Here is a 17,097-nt window from a genome sequence, read left to right on the forward strand (position 1 = left end):
ATGACGGTTTGATGCTCACTTTTTCGGAAAATCCTTCCCAGTGTGCACTGCGCAATGCCCAGAAGTCAGAGATTCTTGATGCATGTATTGGCTTTTGGGTTGTCAATCAGACTCCCTATGTTTCTAGCGCTGGGATTGCGTGGTTTATATTCGCCTCTCACGCACTGATTCTGTTTACTCAACCAACACAGTTCGGTTCTTAGCGTCTTTTTCGAACTGTAGCTTCCTCTCAGTTTGCACAAAGTTTGTTGTAAGGGCAGACAAGAATTCACGACCAGTTCACCGCAAAAAAAAAAAGAGTCTGTTTCTGACGTCGCTGAAACAAGAAGAGAAAGGGAAAGGGAGCATATCGTGATATTTGAAAAAGGACAAACAGTCGCTGCTTTTCTCTTTCCTTGGAAAATCTTCTATACAACCTTTAACACCGACTGTCTCAAATATGCAACAAACTGTTTTGGATTAAGATATAAACCGGAATATCTGCTGCATTCCCCCAATGCCGGTTCGTACTTATGCAAGACCTTCCTAGGAAACTTTGGCGAGCACTTCTTTCTAGTTGACGCAAATTTGCAACATACTCACACTTCTATTTATATATATTTTTAATCATCTCAACTTAATTTACCATCTGCGTAAAGGCAAAAACACACACAAAACCTTTTTTTTTAAATACGCCGTGAAAGGGTTAAATCATTTTTTATTAGGAATTAAAGCTCTCATGTAAACGTGGCAACTGTTTTTCTGCGATCGACCATTAAAAGACCAATTGTCCCAAAAGTGTCTAAAAATGGACTCCAGAACACACACAGATTGTAATTCAAATGTGTTTTTTCCAAGAATACAGAAGCAGATATGTTAAATAAATTCATATATTTCCTTCTGTACCCCCTGCGTGAACTTGTGGACTTCCGATGGCCCCAAAATGCGTTCTCTTCCGCTGGCCTGGGCGGTGACAGTTCTCCATTGAAGTAACAGAAGTGCCTGTAATCCAGTGGGCCCGGTTCTTTCCCGCAGAGGTCAGGCAGGTTGGACGTCATTAGCATCGGCCCTCGTCGCACTGAAGCCTTTATTGTTCCAGACTATAGCCCAGATCTAATTATTTATATCCTGTTTTATGATTTATTTATGAAACGGCGTGGGGAGTTCTACGTTGTGTTTTATTTTGAGGGTTTTAGTCCTGGTTTGAGCCCATTTAGTCTTGATGTAGACTTGGTTTGGTCCTGTTTCACTTTGTATAAATTCATGAACAAAACTAGGCTGCGTTGGATTAGAAGATTATTAATTTTGTGATTTTTTTTAAAGTAACTAAAATGGTTTGTAATGTGTATTTGTGTAAAAACTTAACAAAGACTAACAAAAGGAACAAAATTCTGCAAAACGAGGACCTAAAGATGTATTTTGTGGCATTTCTTGTGAAGAGTCTGTTAAATTATTTTCTCCTTGGAGATGTTATTTCTTTGTCTGGAATGGTGATAAACCTTTCTGTCTTTATGGACACCAAACCAGACCAAGTTACGGGTCAGATCTGTGGAGAGGCGACCCCGCTCACAGTCAGAATGTCTGTTTTTCTAGGCGTTTTTAAGCTTTAAAACCACCTGTAATTGAATAAATGTAAAGTAGAGCTGTTTAAAGTCACACTGTGGAACATTTCAAACAGAGCAATGGCATATCCATAGAAACAAGCAGGTGACAGAGCCTCCATGAGAAAAGTTCCGCAGTGCACTTTTATTTAAGAAGATAATGACAAAAACAAAACTGCATATTTTTTTGAGTTATTTAATAAACTGAAAACAAAACCTCTATCAAATGAAAACCTTGGCATTTAGCTACGTTCACACTTCACACCGCAAAATTATGACTAAAATGCTACTAAACCAACACTATAACTTGGGTTGTTCCGATACCGATACCCGAGAGTGACCAGACGTCTCTTTTTACCTGGGACAGTCCGAGTTTTGAGCCCTGTGTCCCCTGTCCCTGCAGATTTATACAAAACCACTGATTTATCCAAGAAATGTCTCAGGTGTCTCTATTTTTGACCAATTTTATCCCTGCCAACAGTAAATAGAGGCATAAACTGTCATTTGTTTTAGTTAAATATAGAAAAGCTGCTTAAAAAGGCCCAAAACACAAAGAAAATTTGACTATACTGACTCACACGTTAGTCATGAATGTGCCAAGTGCAGAATAATTTTACCTGGTTTAGTTGTAGTTTAGACCTGGTTTTAGACCTGGTTTAGTCCTGGTTTAGATCTGGTTTAGTTGTAGTTTAGACCTGGTTTTAGACCTGGTTTAGTCCTGGTTTAGATCTGGTTTAGTTGTAGTTTAGACCTGGTTTTAGACCTGGTTTAGTCCTGGTTTAGATCCTGGTTTAGTTGTAGTTTAGACCTGGTTTAGTCCTAGTTTAGTCCTGGTTTTAGACCTGGTTTAGTCCTGGTTTAGATCTGGTTTAGTTGTAGTTTAGACGTGGTTTTAGTCCTGGTTTAGTCCTGGTTTAGTCCTGGTTTAGACCTAGACCTGGTTTAGTCCTAGTTTAGTCCTGGTTTTAGACCTGGTTTAGTCCTGGTTTAGACCTGGTTTAGTTGTAGTTTAGACCTGGTTTAGACCTGGTTTAGACCTGGTTTAGTCCTGGTTTAGACCTGGTTTAGTTGTAGTTTAGACCTGGTTTAGTCCTGGTTTTAGACCTGGTTTAGTTGTAGTTTAGACCTGGTTTAGTCCTGGTTTAGTCCTGGTTTAGTCCTTGGTTTAGTCCTGGTTTAGTCCTGGTTTAGTCCTGGTTTAGACCTGGTTTAGTTGTAGTTTAGACCTGGTTTTAGACCTGGTTTTAGACCTGGTTTTAGACCTGGTTTAGACCTGGTTTAGACCTGGTTTAGTCCTGGTTTAGACCTGGTTTAGACCTGGTTTTAGACCTGGTTTAGACCTGGTTTAGTCCTGGTTTAAACCTGGTTTAAACCTGGTTTAGATCTGGTTTTAGTCCTGGTTTAGCCCAAAATGTGAAAACAGGAAAATACCGCTGTGTAATCCATTTATTTCAACAAAGTAACTGTAATCCAATTACCACTCAGTCAATTACTCAAACAGTAACTGTAACTGAATACAGTTACTCATAATTTGTACTCTGATTACATAACTCCGGTACATGTAATCTGTTACTCCCCAACACTGATTGTGATGGTCCACGATATTATTGTGAGAACTCTGACGATACGATATCACGATATTTCAGTTATTGTTACATCCTATAGCGATTACACCAAGGCCAAGTATCGGTATCGAATCAAATCCCCCCCAAAAAATGGTATCAGAACAGCACTAAGTATAACAGTACCAAACCCAAACGACATTAGGACTCCTCTGGCATCGCGCGGGGATCAAACTAGGACAGCCTCTTCTCGCAATATGGATTTTATATCATCTTATATTTCAACGACTGTAATTTCGCGACGTATTGTGCAAACCTCTGTGCAAAACTCCAAATTGTTCTTCAAAGCATAACCAAGTTCCATAGCAGCAGTAGTAATCGAATCAGGCCATTTCCTGTCGCGGCGGTGCAGTGTGTGGTCTGAGTGTATGTATCTAACAGAAAGGCCCTCTTTGTGTTTTTTTTTTAAAATGTCATTATTCCTCTCTTCTGTGTTTCGTCTCCAGGCCCGGTGAAGACGGACAGTTTCTCCGACAAAAGACCTCTGCTCGGGGTGTGCAAAAGCGCGGGCTCGTCCGGGTGAGTGCAGCCAAATCGGTTTATAATCAATCGTATTTATGAAAACAGACGGCCTCGTGGGTATTGTTGTTTGTCAGTCAGAAGCCCTTTTTAGATAATGAACCAAAAGGTGATTATGGATGATTAATCAGGGCTGATCCATTTGGGGAAAAAATATGAAAATAAATGTTTTTTCTGACAATTATCACGTTAGATTTGTGATTTAAAGGGCCCATATTGTATTAAACTATTTTCTGATCCATGTTACAATGTAGTTTTCTCATCACAAACAGACTTAGAGTTGAGTTGTGTTTTGTTTCATTCACACATGTTTAACACACAAACCCTGCAGATTTACTGTAAGCGGAAACAGGAAACACTTTGTTCCACCTTGTGATGTAATGCTGTAATACAGGAAGTGCGCCACTGTGTTTTTAAACTCCATACACCTTCATTAGAATCATTTGGATGATTTCAGTGCTGGAGTTGCCACTTAACTTGTGGATCTATTAAAACAGGGGTGTCAAACTCAAATTCACAGAGGCCAAAATTAAAAACTGGAACTGAGTCGTGGGCCAAACTTAATATTTATTGAAAAATTTCAACAACATCTGCATTTTTTCTCTTCTTTCAAGATATGTAATGTTAAACCTTTTCTTATTAAAATAAATGTTTAATAATAGTTTTGATTAAACATTGAATCCAGACCAAGCACAAAATAAAATAATAACAACATTTTAAATAAATAATGTCTCTATAGTTTATCTGTAGCTGGCGGGCAGCTCTAATACAGATTTGATATGATCTCATGGGCCAAATATAATTATATCATGGGCCAAATTTGGCCCCCGGACCTGAGTTTGACATGTCTATATTAAAATAACTGGAGGGTGTTGCTACTTGTGTCTGTCTCCCGTTGGCGTAGTGACACTCGCTGGTACTACAGCAAAAAAAAAAAAAATCTCCTGGTCTGAGATTTTTCCCATAGAGCACAACTTAATAACAAATTGCTCATGTTCGGCTGACAGGGGCTGACAGGTGCTGACAGGGGCTGACAGGGGCTGACAGGGGCTGACAGGGGCTGACAGGGCACCTACAACTTTTAAAAATGTTGGATTTTGTGGTGATCTTTTCCTATTTTTAGATCATAAACTTTTTCTCAGCTCAAAATCCTTCTGTTGTCTTAAAAACTGCTCTGGCTCCTCGCTCTCATCGGTCAAAGCCATCGATCAGTTGGCGTGTGCCCGTGTGACAAAAGACGTTGCTGCACATGCTCTATCAGCCCACAGCCACAGGAAGAACCTCACTGGACGAGGCTAATATGGAGACATGCGCCTCTGAGCTCGGCCCATTGACTTGAATGATCGGCCATTTTTACATCCCGGGGTCTGGCTCATCTGCTAAACAAAAGGTAAAAGAAGCAGTGAACTTGAAAACTACAACTATATGACATCACAAGATGGAACGGAGAATTTTGAGCTTTGGTGATGGAGACCAGAGGTGGGACCAAGTCGTCGTTTTGCAAGTCTCAAGTCTTTGACCTCAAGTCCGAGTCAAGTCCTAAGTCAAACACAAGCAAGTCCAAGTCGAGTCTTGAGTCACTGCCCCATAAGTCCAAGTCAATTGCAATTTATTCGACTTTTAAGATAAACTGACCTTATAAAGTCATACTATATTTATATATGAACATTTATAGAGTAAATAAGAGTTGTAAATGCATTTTTTTTTTTACTTTTTAAATGTTTTGACAAGATCTTAGAGTGAATCATTACAGTCAGAATAAAATGAATCCAGATTTAAAAGTGCTTCTCAAGTCTTCTCAAGTCACAGGCCTCAAGTCCCAGTCAAGTCCCAAGTCAAATACAGGCAAGTCCAAGTCGAGTCTCGAGTCACTGGTCCATAAATCCAAGTCAAGTCCAAGTCGTCTGCTTTGAACTTCAAGTCATTTCAAGTCTTTAAACCAAAATACCAAATATAGCTTAGATTTTAGCAGTTTATATAATTTTTAAGATAAACTGTACTTATAAAGTCATAGTATATTTATACATGAGTATTTGTAGCGTGTGTAAGAGTAGTAGAAATGTTCTTTTTTCCTTTTTAAATGTCTTGGAAAGATGTTGGGGTGATTCATTACAGCCAGAATGGAAAGAATTCAGATTTAAAAGTGCTTCTCGAGTCTCCTCAAGTCCAAGTCCCACGTCATTGACCTTCAGGTCCAAGTCGAGCCCCGAGTCTTAGTCCATTTTATCAAGTCAAGTCTCGAGTCCTACAATTAGTGACTCAAGTCTGACTCGAGTCCAAGTCACGACTTCCAAGCCCCCGCCTCTGATGAAGACAAAGGATTACTCGAACATGTGTGAATGAAACAAAACACAACTCCAGATTTGTTTTTGAGGTGACAACATTATTGCTCTGTTCCAACTTGTGATGTCATGAAGTGGTAGTTTTTTTTTGGTTTTTTTTTTAAGTTAGCAGCTCCTTTTTTCTTTTTAGTTCAGTAGAGATCGGCAATTCCAGGACTGAAATTATCCAAATGATTCAAGTGCAGGTGTGTGTGACGACACTTTGGAGCACTTCCTGTATTACCAGATGACATCACAAGTTGGAACAGTGTATTTCCGTTTAGGAGAAGAACCTAAATAAGCCTAAATGTGCAGGGTTTGTGTGTTAAACATGTGTGAATGAAACAAAACACAACTCCAAGTCTGTTTGTGACAAGGAAACATTTATAACCTAGATTAGAAAATAGATTAATACGGGCCCTTTAATGTCAGCAGAAATCATTTTAAGATTTCATATAATCCGAAATGTTATATTGTGTAAAAAGAACTCGTGATTTTGACAGGCCCTTAAAGTCTGAACGATCCTTTCTCATGATAAAACTGTCCAGAAAACGTCCGTGAGTGACTGGTGTTTGGTCTTTTTCATGTCACAAATTCAACATCTGGATCTGATCCGCTGTTAATAATAAGCGAGATCAAAGCTTTAAACTCCGACTCGGGGTTTTTAAGTCTTGTCATGCGTGCGCTGTATACAAGCTGTGATCTACACTGACTAACCCCTGAGTCACAGAGTTTAGCGGAGCTCTGGTCGGATCACGAGAGGCACCTGTCCCTCCTAAAAAACAAAGTACAAACAAAGACGCGGGATTACATATGTGGTTATTCTGGGACTTCTGGATGTTTTATGGTGTCGTAGTGAGTCTCGGTGTTGCCAGGTCACGGGGGAAGATTACAGGGCAGGTACAGGCAAGATTTAGTGTTTTTCCAATACTATTTTTTGGGGATTTTTCCGATACTGATACGTGGCGTTGGTTTACTCGACGATACCGCAGTGTGAAGACGTACGCTTGGTCTACTTGATTTTGTAACAAACGAAAGCAAGGCTGTTTTTAAAGAAATGCAAGAATAAATAAGAGTTTGAGGGCTAAAATATTAGTGAAATATACTGTATAATGATCTTGAGATTAGGTCTGCGTTCAGACTGTAGCCTGAAGTGACCCAAATCTGATTTTTTATTCACCCCCAGAGACCTGTATCTGATCTTTTAATGACAGTCTGAATGACTCAGATCTGATTTTTTTTCAAATGCGACCCAGCCCAATCCGTGTATCATTCGTTCATTCGTTTTTTCAATATAAAACCAAAAATAAGAAAATGAAAAAACAACTATTTCTTCATTATTTGTCTCTGAAACCAAAATGAAAAAAGCGGATAATGATTTGTATTTCTGTTTTCAATTTTGTGTTTAAATGAAGAATGGAAAAATCAGATAACGTTCCCGTTTTCTTGACTTTAAACTGTGATGCCGGACTGAACCAGGACTGAAAAAGGTCCGACCAGACTGAGACCGGGATCAAGACTGAGACCGGGACTGAGACCGGGACTGAGACCGGGACTGAGACCAGGACTGAGACCGGGACTGAGACCGGGACTGAGACCGGGACTGAGACCAGGACTGAGAGGACTGGACTGAGACCGGGACTGAGGCCGGGACTGACCGGGACTGAGACCGGGACTGGGACTGAGACCGGGACTGAGACCGGGACTGACACTGGGAACAGAGCCAGGACTGAGACCAGGACTGAGACCGGGACTGAGACCAGGACTGAGACCAGGACTGAGACCAGGACTGAGACCAGGACTGAGACCAGGACTGGACCGGACTGAGACCAGGACTGAGACCGGGACTGAGACCGGGACTGAGGCCGGGACTGAGACCGGGACTGAGACCTGGGACTGAGACCGGGACTGAGACCGGGACTGAAGCCGGGACCAGACCAGGACCAGGCCGTGATTGAGATCGGGACTGAAACTGGGACCAGACCGGGACCGAGACCGGGACCGAGACCGGGACCGGGACCGAGATCGGGACCAGACCAGGAGTCCTGGTTTAGTCCAGCATCACAGTTTAAGTCACAGAAACGGAAAACGTCCGTTATACATTATCTCTTTTTTCATTTTGGTTTTGGAGACAAATAATGAAGAAATGAGTTGTTTTTTTGTTTTCTTGTTTTTAGTTTTATATTGAAAAACGAATGAACGGATGATACACGAATGCAGGACACTTGGATATGTGCTCCTAAAACCGACACATATCCGATCTTTTGACATGCAGCTTCAGTCTGAACGGTCAGGTCACATTCATCCCACCTACACGTCACAAATGTACACAAACGTTCTTCTCGTCCATGTCAGTGAAGCAGCGAAGCACGTCTCAATCCCACCACTCTTGGCTGCTGAATAACCTGATGTAAGTTTTTAAATCTTGGCCAGATCAGACACATTTGTAGTGTGGCTGCTCTGTCCTCTGCATATTTCTACCCATATACGCTACAATTTGATTTATAACACCACTTTTGAGTATTCTTCCTTTATTTATTTTCTTTTTTTACACCAATACAAGAAGCAAAGCAACACCTTTCTAATTATTCCTCAGTTTATTTTTAAACTATGGGAGACCACAATTATAACTAACATTGTCTAGTTTAGAGCTGCAAAATAAAATAAAATAATAAATAATAATTATTATTATTATTATTATTATTATTATTATTAATAATAATAATAATAATAATAATAATAATAATAATATAATAATAATTATTATTATTATTATTAATTATAATTAATTAATTAATTAATTAATTAATTAATAATTTAATTAAATAATGAACAAATATTGCAATTGCAAAGCAGGTTCTGTCCAGAGAAAACATTGTAAACAACTTCAGGAGCATTAAAATTTGACAAGACTGAAATATTAACAGATAATTAATACAAAAATTCCAGGCAACTGACTTTAAAACGACAGGATAATTATGTTTTTTGCAGAGGATTTTCTTACCTGTATTGCCAAGCCTGTTACAATAACACATTTTGAAGCACGGCGTCTTGCTATAGAGGAATATTGTGATAAACAGTAATACTGAAACTACTTTATGCTACTGATTAAGCTTAAAGTAAAGCGAGATAATCCCAATAAAACATTTTAACAGCAGAACATCACTTATTCAACCCTCTACAGCTCAAATCTCAGCTTATTACAACCAAATTTTGCGAAGAAAATGTGCACACGATCACACTAGAGCTGCAAAAATCTGTGTATTGTTCATGCTTTTATAGATTAAATGATAAATTGAGATTGATTGTGTTATTTTGTCCAACCCTGGTGTAGTTTTATCCCTGTCCCTCCACATGTTTACGCTTCACGACTGCGCTCCGACCCTGGTCCCTGTCGTAGTATTTCCTAATGACCTTAAATGTGTTTGAAACGTGGCCGGCGCCTGTAGCCTCTGCGCCTGGTTTTCCCACTCCGTCGTGTTTAGTCCAGAACATCTCCAGCTCTGTCTGTGGGTCTGCGGGTCTGCGAATCTGCGCTCGTGAGGAAATGAAATAAGGAAGCAGAGACTGAGAGCTCCAGTGTGATGGTTTCCAGGGACGAATGAATCCGCCGCCATCCACTGTAAAAAGAAAAAAAAAGGACGACAAGGGTGAAAACAAATTGTGTAGAGAATAGGGCGAGAGCATGTGGGATTATTCAGGTCACAATAAAATAATGTCTGTAAAATAAAAAGGTATTTAAGAGCGATAACACCATATATTGGAACATTCTATAGATTGTAATGTCATTTGTTTTGGAGGATGAGCCCCTTGAAGTGTCTCGCTGTCTCGTTTTCGTTTTGAGCAGACAGTAAATTACAGAAATTCAAACTAAAACGATTCAAAACAACAAAATCAACACAACCATTCATATGTACACACTCACACTTGACTGTTAGACATGGAATAAGTAAAATATTAACAAAAACTAGCATATTTTCCGGGCTATTAGGCTCTCTGGATTATAAAACGCACTATTTTCGAAGTTTTTTCACAAATAAACCGCGTGGGACTTTAAATGAAACCCAACAGTGTGATGGGTGAGTGGTTTTGTTTGTTTGTGTCGTTCACGGTGACTCTGGGCTTTGTTCAGTTGTGGCGTGTAGGGAGGGTGCTGTCTGGGACCAACGGATTGTCGGTGTGTTCGCGGTGACTCAGTTGTTCAGTCGTGTCTAGAAGCGGCACATTGCACTCGTGGCGTGGAGTGATGAGTGTGTCTGTGGGTGTTTTTCTCTCTGCGGTAAAATTTGACTGATTAAATGCCTATATGCCTGTTATTATCATTGTACATGTTTTGATTCCTAACTTTGTGCACTAATAAATGGATAATGGTTTATGATTTATAGGCATCTAACTGTATCCATCTAAAGGGCCGTTCACACCAAAGCGTCAAAAAACGCCTTGACGCCTCTATTTGGACGCGTTTGCATTTGAGTTTAGACGCCCCCGACGCGCGTCTTTGACGCCGTGGACAAACGGGACAAAAATACTTGACGCGCGTCCGTTGCCCTGGAAACAAGAGCCCGGTCCCGGTCTTTTTCCCGAAAACAATATCAGACCAGACTGAGACTTTAGAGTGTTTTTATGACATAAAACATCAGTGGAGGAGATCGGGTCGACGACTGGGGCGTGTTTATATTTATACTCCACTAATGACACTGGATCAGTCCCGGTCTAGTCCTGGTCTAATCATGGTCTAGTCCTTGTTTAGTCCCGGTCGAGTCCTGGTTTAGTCCTGGTCTGGTCCTGGTGTAGTCCTCGTGATCGGCTCGGTGATTGTGGCGTATATATTTATTCTCCGTTCATGTTTGTGGTTCTCGTTCTGGTTCTCGGGTTTTTCTTCCTGATAATAACGTCGCTGCGTCTCTGGATACTCGTCCCTGATTGGTTGACGCGGCTCGTCTGACGCGAAAAGTTCAGCATTTTCAACTTCTTGACGCTGACGCTTTGGACGCGCGTCTTGCCCGCTGACGCCAAAACGCTCAAGACGCGCCGCGTCGACACCAGATTCGCGCCGCTCTGACGCCGAAAACGCGCCGCAAAAACGCAGGACGCTCTAGTCGCGCGTCCACATAGACTTTACATTGAAACTGGACGCTTTGACGCCTTGGTGTGAACGGCCCTTAAGGCTTTCCATCGCTCTTACACAGTATGCACTCATTTTCTAGTAGCTCTCTGGCATTTTTGTTTTATAAAGGCAGATCACTGCAGAAAAAAGGTTGGAGACGCCTGGTTTAATGTGATGATGCAGTATCAGTGTCGCGCGCTGCTGTATCAATATATTGTTTATTTTGGTATATTTTACTAAATGATTTTGTTACAGCTACAGTTTTGTTGCTTGTTTAGACGAAGGAAACTCATTTATGCGACACATTTGACATTTTCACAGTTTTTTTGTAAATCTTTCTTTGTTATAGGTAACATGGACTACAACAGCAACAAACTGGATATCATTGTTTTAATAAAAGTATTATCTACTGTTTCTACTAATTTTTTTGGCAACTTTAGTGCAAACTAAGGTAAATAAGCAGTTTTCTGGTCAATCGTATCATATTGTTTAATGTTATTATACAGTATCAGTATCAGGACATCAGTATAAGAGTATTTTTTGGTATATTTTACTACATTATTTAGTTACAGAGCTACAGTTTTGTTGCTTGTGTAGTGGAAGGAAAACTCATTTATGCGACACATTTGACATTTTCACTGTTTTGATGATTAAAATGTTTGTGTTTCATATGAACTTTGCACAAGAAGAAGTGGTTTAACACAGACGTTTAGTGTCTCAGCCACGATTTTGAAATATATCGTATTGAATCGTATTGAATCGAAAGCTCACTGTATCGTATCGTGGCCCATATCATATCGGCAACTTCTTAATGATACCCAGCCCAGTCAGATCTGTGAAGAGGCGGCCCCCACTCACAGTGATACGTTTTTCAAGGTGTTTTTGTGCAATAAAAACACTTGTAATTGTAAGATAAATAAGAATAATGTCGTACTGTGGAACATTCCTGACTTGTAGAGATGTCGGTAGTGAATTTTTTTGTTGAAAACTGCCACACCTTGAATATTTTCTGCTTATCTGTCCAGAGAGAAGGGTTGTCAAAAGGATTAAGAGTCAGATACTAATTAATATTGAAACTGGGTACTCATTTGAGCCTGTATCGAGACTAAAAACGCCCATGGACCGTTCTGGAACCTTCCTGGACCACTGAGGAATTACACAGATATAAGACCACATGGAAAAGAAAAGAAAGTGCTACGATTTAATGTTGAAAATCTCATTCTGTTCTCACACTAGTTCAGAATATTAAGGACAACCGTGCCTCAAATGAGAACATAAAACTTACACACCAAGGCAAAGTTGTCCAAAAGTCGTAATTTGTAATATAGAAGCTGTAAAATTCAAGTCGTTAGAGATATTAAGTTGTGTTTTTTTTTTTGCGTGTTTTTGCCGTGTCCTCGTTGCCACCGCTTCGTACGGTTTGTAGACACACAGAGACAGGCGGCGTTTGATGGTTTGGCGAATCCTCTAATGCGGAAAACATGTGCGGTGTCGAAAATCCAGAGACCTGACCTTAGACTGGCACTGCCCGCTGCTCCTCTGCGCAAACACACACACAGAAAGAGAAAGAGAGAGAGAGAGAGGGACTACAGACTGATGAGAGACCGTAAAACCTACAGCTCTATAAGGCATCTGGAACCTGCAAATGAACTCTTCTTATAACCCAGTGTTTCTCATTAAAGCGCTGTTTTTGTGATCTGTTATTTTGGGGTTTTTTCCACGTCACAAACAGACCTGGAGTTGTGCTCTGTTTCATTTACACGTTTGACGCACAAAAACTTGCCGATTTAGGGTCTGTTTAACTTCCATACACCTTCACTAGAATCATTTGGATGACTCTAAACTCTAAAACTATCGCTCTAAAAACTCTAAAACTGTCACTCTAAAACTTTAAAACTATCGCTCTAAAACTCTAAAACTATCGCTTTAAAACTCTGAAACTCTAAAACTATCGCTCTGAAACTTTAAAACTATCGCTCTGAAAAACGATAAACTATCGCTCTGAAAATCTAAAACTATTGCTCTAAAAACTCTAAAACTATCGCTCTAAAACTCGAAAACTATCGCTCTGAAAACTCTAAAACTATCGCTCTGAAAACTCTAAAACTATCGCTCTGAAACTATACTCTAAAACGATAAACTATCGCTCTGAAACTCTAAAACTATCGCTCTGAAACTCTAAAACTATCGCTCTAAAACTATCGCTCTCTAAAACTATCGCTCTAAAACTCTAAAATAAAACTATCGCTCTGAAAATCTAAAACTAAAACTATCGCTCTAAAACTCTAAAACTATCGCTCTAAAACTCTAAAACTGCTCACTCTAAAACTCTAAAACTATCGCTCTGAAACTCCAAAAATATCGCTCTAAAACGATAAACTTTCGCTCTGAAACTCTAAAACTATCGCTCTAAAACTATCGCTCTAAAACTCTAAAACTCTAAAACTCTAAAACTATCGCTCTGAAATATATATAGGCAGTAACACTGACTGCAACAGCAACAAACTGGATCATTGTTTTCATAAAACCATTATCTACTGTTCCTACTATTTTTTTTAGCAACTTCAGGTTAGGGGCTTTATTCATGTCCAGAGGTAAATTTGTTTTGCAGATTCGAGAGGCTCGTCCCACATTTCACATTTCATTCATCCACATTCTAACACAAGAAACACAAATAAAAACAAAGTTATAAATAAAGTGTTACAGAGCTCCAGTGCAGAATGGTTTTGTTTCATCAATAATTCATTCATTCATCACACTTGTAAATATTAAATATATAAAAAACACGACTTTCCAAAACAGGGTAATAAAATCAATAGATCAACAGATCACATATTTATTCATAAGTACGATAGCAGCTGGAACGAAGCTCCTTTTAAAATGATTCATTCTAGATCTTGGGACTAAAAGTCTCTGAGCAGAGGGAAGCCGCTGAAACGGGGTTTTGAGGATGTTGCACATCTTTTATAATACTTTAAGGCCGGGGTGTCAAACTCAAATTCACAGATGGTCAAAATTGAAAACTGGGACTAAGTCGTGGGCCAAACTAAATATTTTTTGAAACATTTCAACAACAGCTGCATGTTTTCTCTTCTTTCGAGATATGTAATGTTAAACCTTTTCTTATTAAAATAAATGTTTAATAATAGTTTTGATTAAACACTCAATCCAGAACAAGCAGAACATAAAATAATAACAACATTTTAAATCAATAATGTCTCTATAGTCTATATCAGGGGTGTCAAACTCATTTTGGTCCGGGGGCCGTATCCAACTACTTTAAATCCAAAAGGGCCGGATCAGAAAACTCATGTCATATAAACCCCAAAAATAACAATAAGTTCAAATATTTGTGCACAGAAACACAAATCTATTACAGAAATCTTTTTGAATTGATGAACTCTTTCTTTTACAAAATATTATAATATTATGAACAACCTGAAACTTTAAGAAAAATGCAATTTCAACACAAAGTTTTAACATGAACTTGTATGTAAATAGGAATAAGTCCATTTTTGTTGTAAAATCCTGCACTCGGCTCCACTTTTCTCATGTTGGACATTTTTCTGATGAGGGTGTCACGGTCAACAGTCAAAACGATCGTCCTTTAAGAGCGTTTGGAAAGAGACAAGTCTTCATTTGTGCTGCTCTGGTGGGAGGGGCCACGTACAGAGACGCTGGAGACGCTGCTGTGATAAACACCGCAGAAAATTTAATAATATTTTAATAGAAAATATAATTAAAATATTTTAGTAGAAAATCAGCCAAGGGCCAGATTAAAGGTCTTGGAGGGCCGGATCTGGCCCCCGGGCCTTATGTTTGACACCTGTGGTCTATATGTAGCCGGTGGGCAGCTCTAAAACATACTTGATATGATCTCGCGGGCCAAATTTAATTATATCACGGGTCAAATTTGGTCCCCGGGCCTGAGTTTGACCTTTCTGCTTGAAGGCGTCTGCTGTAACTGTCTTGTGTACAGGGTGGGAGAGGTAATTTAGTGCAAGCTATTGGTAAATTAGCAGTTTTCTGGTCTAAATCTTAAGTTTGTGCTGCTGTCTGTGGCCTGACGTCACACAGCACGGCCCTGATCACAGCCAGATGTTTCTGACACAAACACCTGCAGGGGCGGAGTCTGAAGAGTGGATCGATCTGTTCTTTATACCTCCAGACCCGCCTGTCCTCCCCCCTCACTCTCCCCTTTACTCCTCCAGGTACAGCCCAATTTAGCAGATTATTTGAAATGTGATTGTGGGCGGAGTTAGGTGTTCAGTCCCACTTTAATTACTGTGTTGCGTTGATTTTGTGTCTGCATCTTTTCCTCTAAAGTTGTCGAAAAGTTTGGTTTTAACAAGTTTAGTTGGAATTTAAAGGGCCCGTTATGTTACGTTATTATGTTATTTTCTTATCTGTTGTGATGTTGTTGTGTTTTGTTTCATTCACACATCTTTAACGCACAAACCCTGCAGATTTAGGCGGTCGAAACAGTGAAATTTTTATTCGTTTTGGCCTTTCGTCCACACGGAGCCGGCGTTTCGGGTGGTGGCGAAAACTGTGTATTTTGAAAACAGGTTCCAGAGTGGAGAAATCTGAGAACACCAGCTTTATGTTGTCATATGGAAAAGAAAACTGTTGATTTTTGGAAAACGATGACGTCGCGACCTCGTCATCGTCACGTGACCAGAAGAGAACCCCGCGCAGGAAGGGTTTTATTCGCATGTGCTGTTTGTAGTGTTGTGTGTCCAGTGGTTCTGGCTGTGTCCTGCAGTGGTACAGATGTATTAAACTGTTTTCACTCAGTGCTCTGTTGTCGACGTGACGTGAATATTTATTGATCCGACGTGTGTGTGGACGCAAACTTTTCTCAACCCGCAAAAAAATTACTTTTTTTCTGTCATTTCGAAGTAAGTTGTTACGTTATAATATTACTACATTTAAAATGTAAAACAGGACACGACTATTACAGCACTTTTAATTTACTCTCAACAAAATAACTGCGAAGATGCTGAACTTTTGCGCCGTATATGGACTGAACCAGGACTGAACCAAGTCTAAACCAGGTCTAAACTAAGACTGAACCAGAGCTGAACCAGGACTGAACCAGGACAAAACCAGGACTAAACTAAGACTAAACTAGGACTGAACTAAGACTGAACCAGAGCTGAACCAGGACTGAACCAGAATTGAACCAGGACTAAACCAAGTCTAAACCCAGTCTAAACCAGAGCTTAACCAGGAATGAACAAGGACTAAACTAGGACTAAACCAGAACTGAACCAGGACTGTGCCAGAGCTGAACCAGGACTAAACCAGAACTAAACCAGGACTGAACCGGAACTCAACCAGGTCTAAACCAGAACTAAAACTGAACTGAACCAGGTCTAAATCAGGACTGAACCAGGTCTAAACCAGAACTAAACCAGGTGTAAACCAGGACTGAACCAGATCTGAACCAGGACTAAAACAAAACTAAACCAAGACTAAACCTGGACTAAAACAGGACTAAACCAGAACTGAACCAGGAGTAAACCAGAACTGATCACGGTCTACGCTGGCGCACCTCCGGAGTTTCACCGCTGCTGATATCGCGGTGATTTTAGCGAATTTATATGAAGAAAACCGAAAAACCCACCACTTCAATCCAGGTTAAACATTTGTACCGAGTAAAATATTACCACTTTTTTCCCTGTAATACTGAACATTACTGCGTTACAACAAAAAACAACACATTAGAGTAATTTGTTACTTTTATAACACGTTACTCCCAACACTGGTCCTGGAATTGCTAATCTCTACTGATAATAAAGAGTTACTCAGACATGTTTGAATGAAACAAAACACAAATCCAGGTCTGTTTTTGAGGATTTACCCGCATTCTTTTGATGATGATAAGTTTATTTCGGATGTTTCCATAAATAATAAATCGCATTATCATACAGTAAATGATAAAT

The 17,097-nt window shown here is 39.7% G+C and overlaps 1 protein-coding gene across 1 annotated transcript in view; it reads left to right on the plus strand.

The window, feature by feature from the left end:
* bcas3 (BCAS3 microtubule associated cell migration factor) overlaps window positions 1–17,097 on the plus strand; it is a 988,864-nt gene that overhangs the window by 40,182 nt on the left and 931,585 nt on the right. Inside the window, exon 7 of the mRNA XM_055166948.1 lies at window positions 3,649–3,721. Within this exon, the coding sequence (XP_055022923.1) occupies window positions 3,649–3,721 (73 nt within the window). The remainder of the gene's footprint in view (window positions 1–3,648; window positions 3,722–17,097) is intronic.

This window comes from Boleophthalmus pectinirostris, unplaced genomic scaffold (genome assembly GCF_026225935.1).
Source record: "Boleophthalmus pectinirostris isolate CB_2022bp ecotype Guang Dong unplaced genomic scaffold, ASM2622593v1 HiC_scaffold_9, whole genome shotgun sequence".
Classification (NCBI taxonomy): domain Eukaryota; kingdom Metazoa; phylum Chordata; class Actinopteri; order Gobiiformes; family Gobiidae; genus Boleophthalmus; species Boleophthalmus pectinirostris.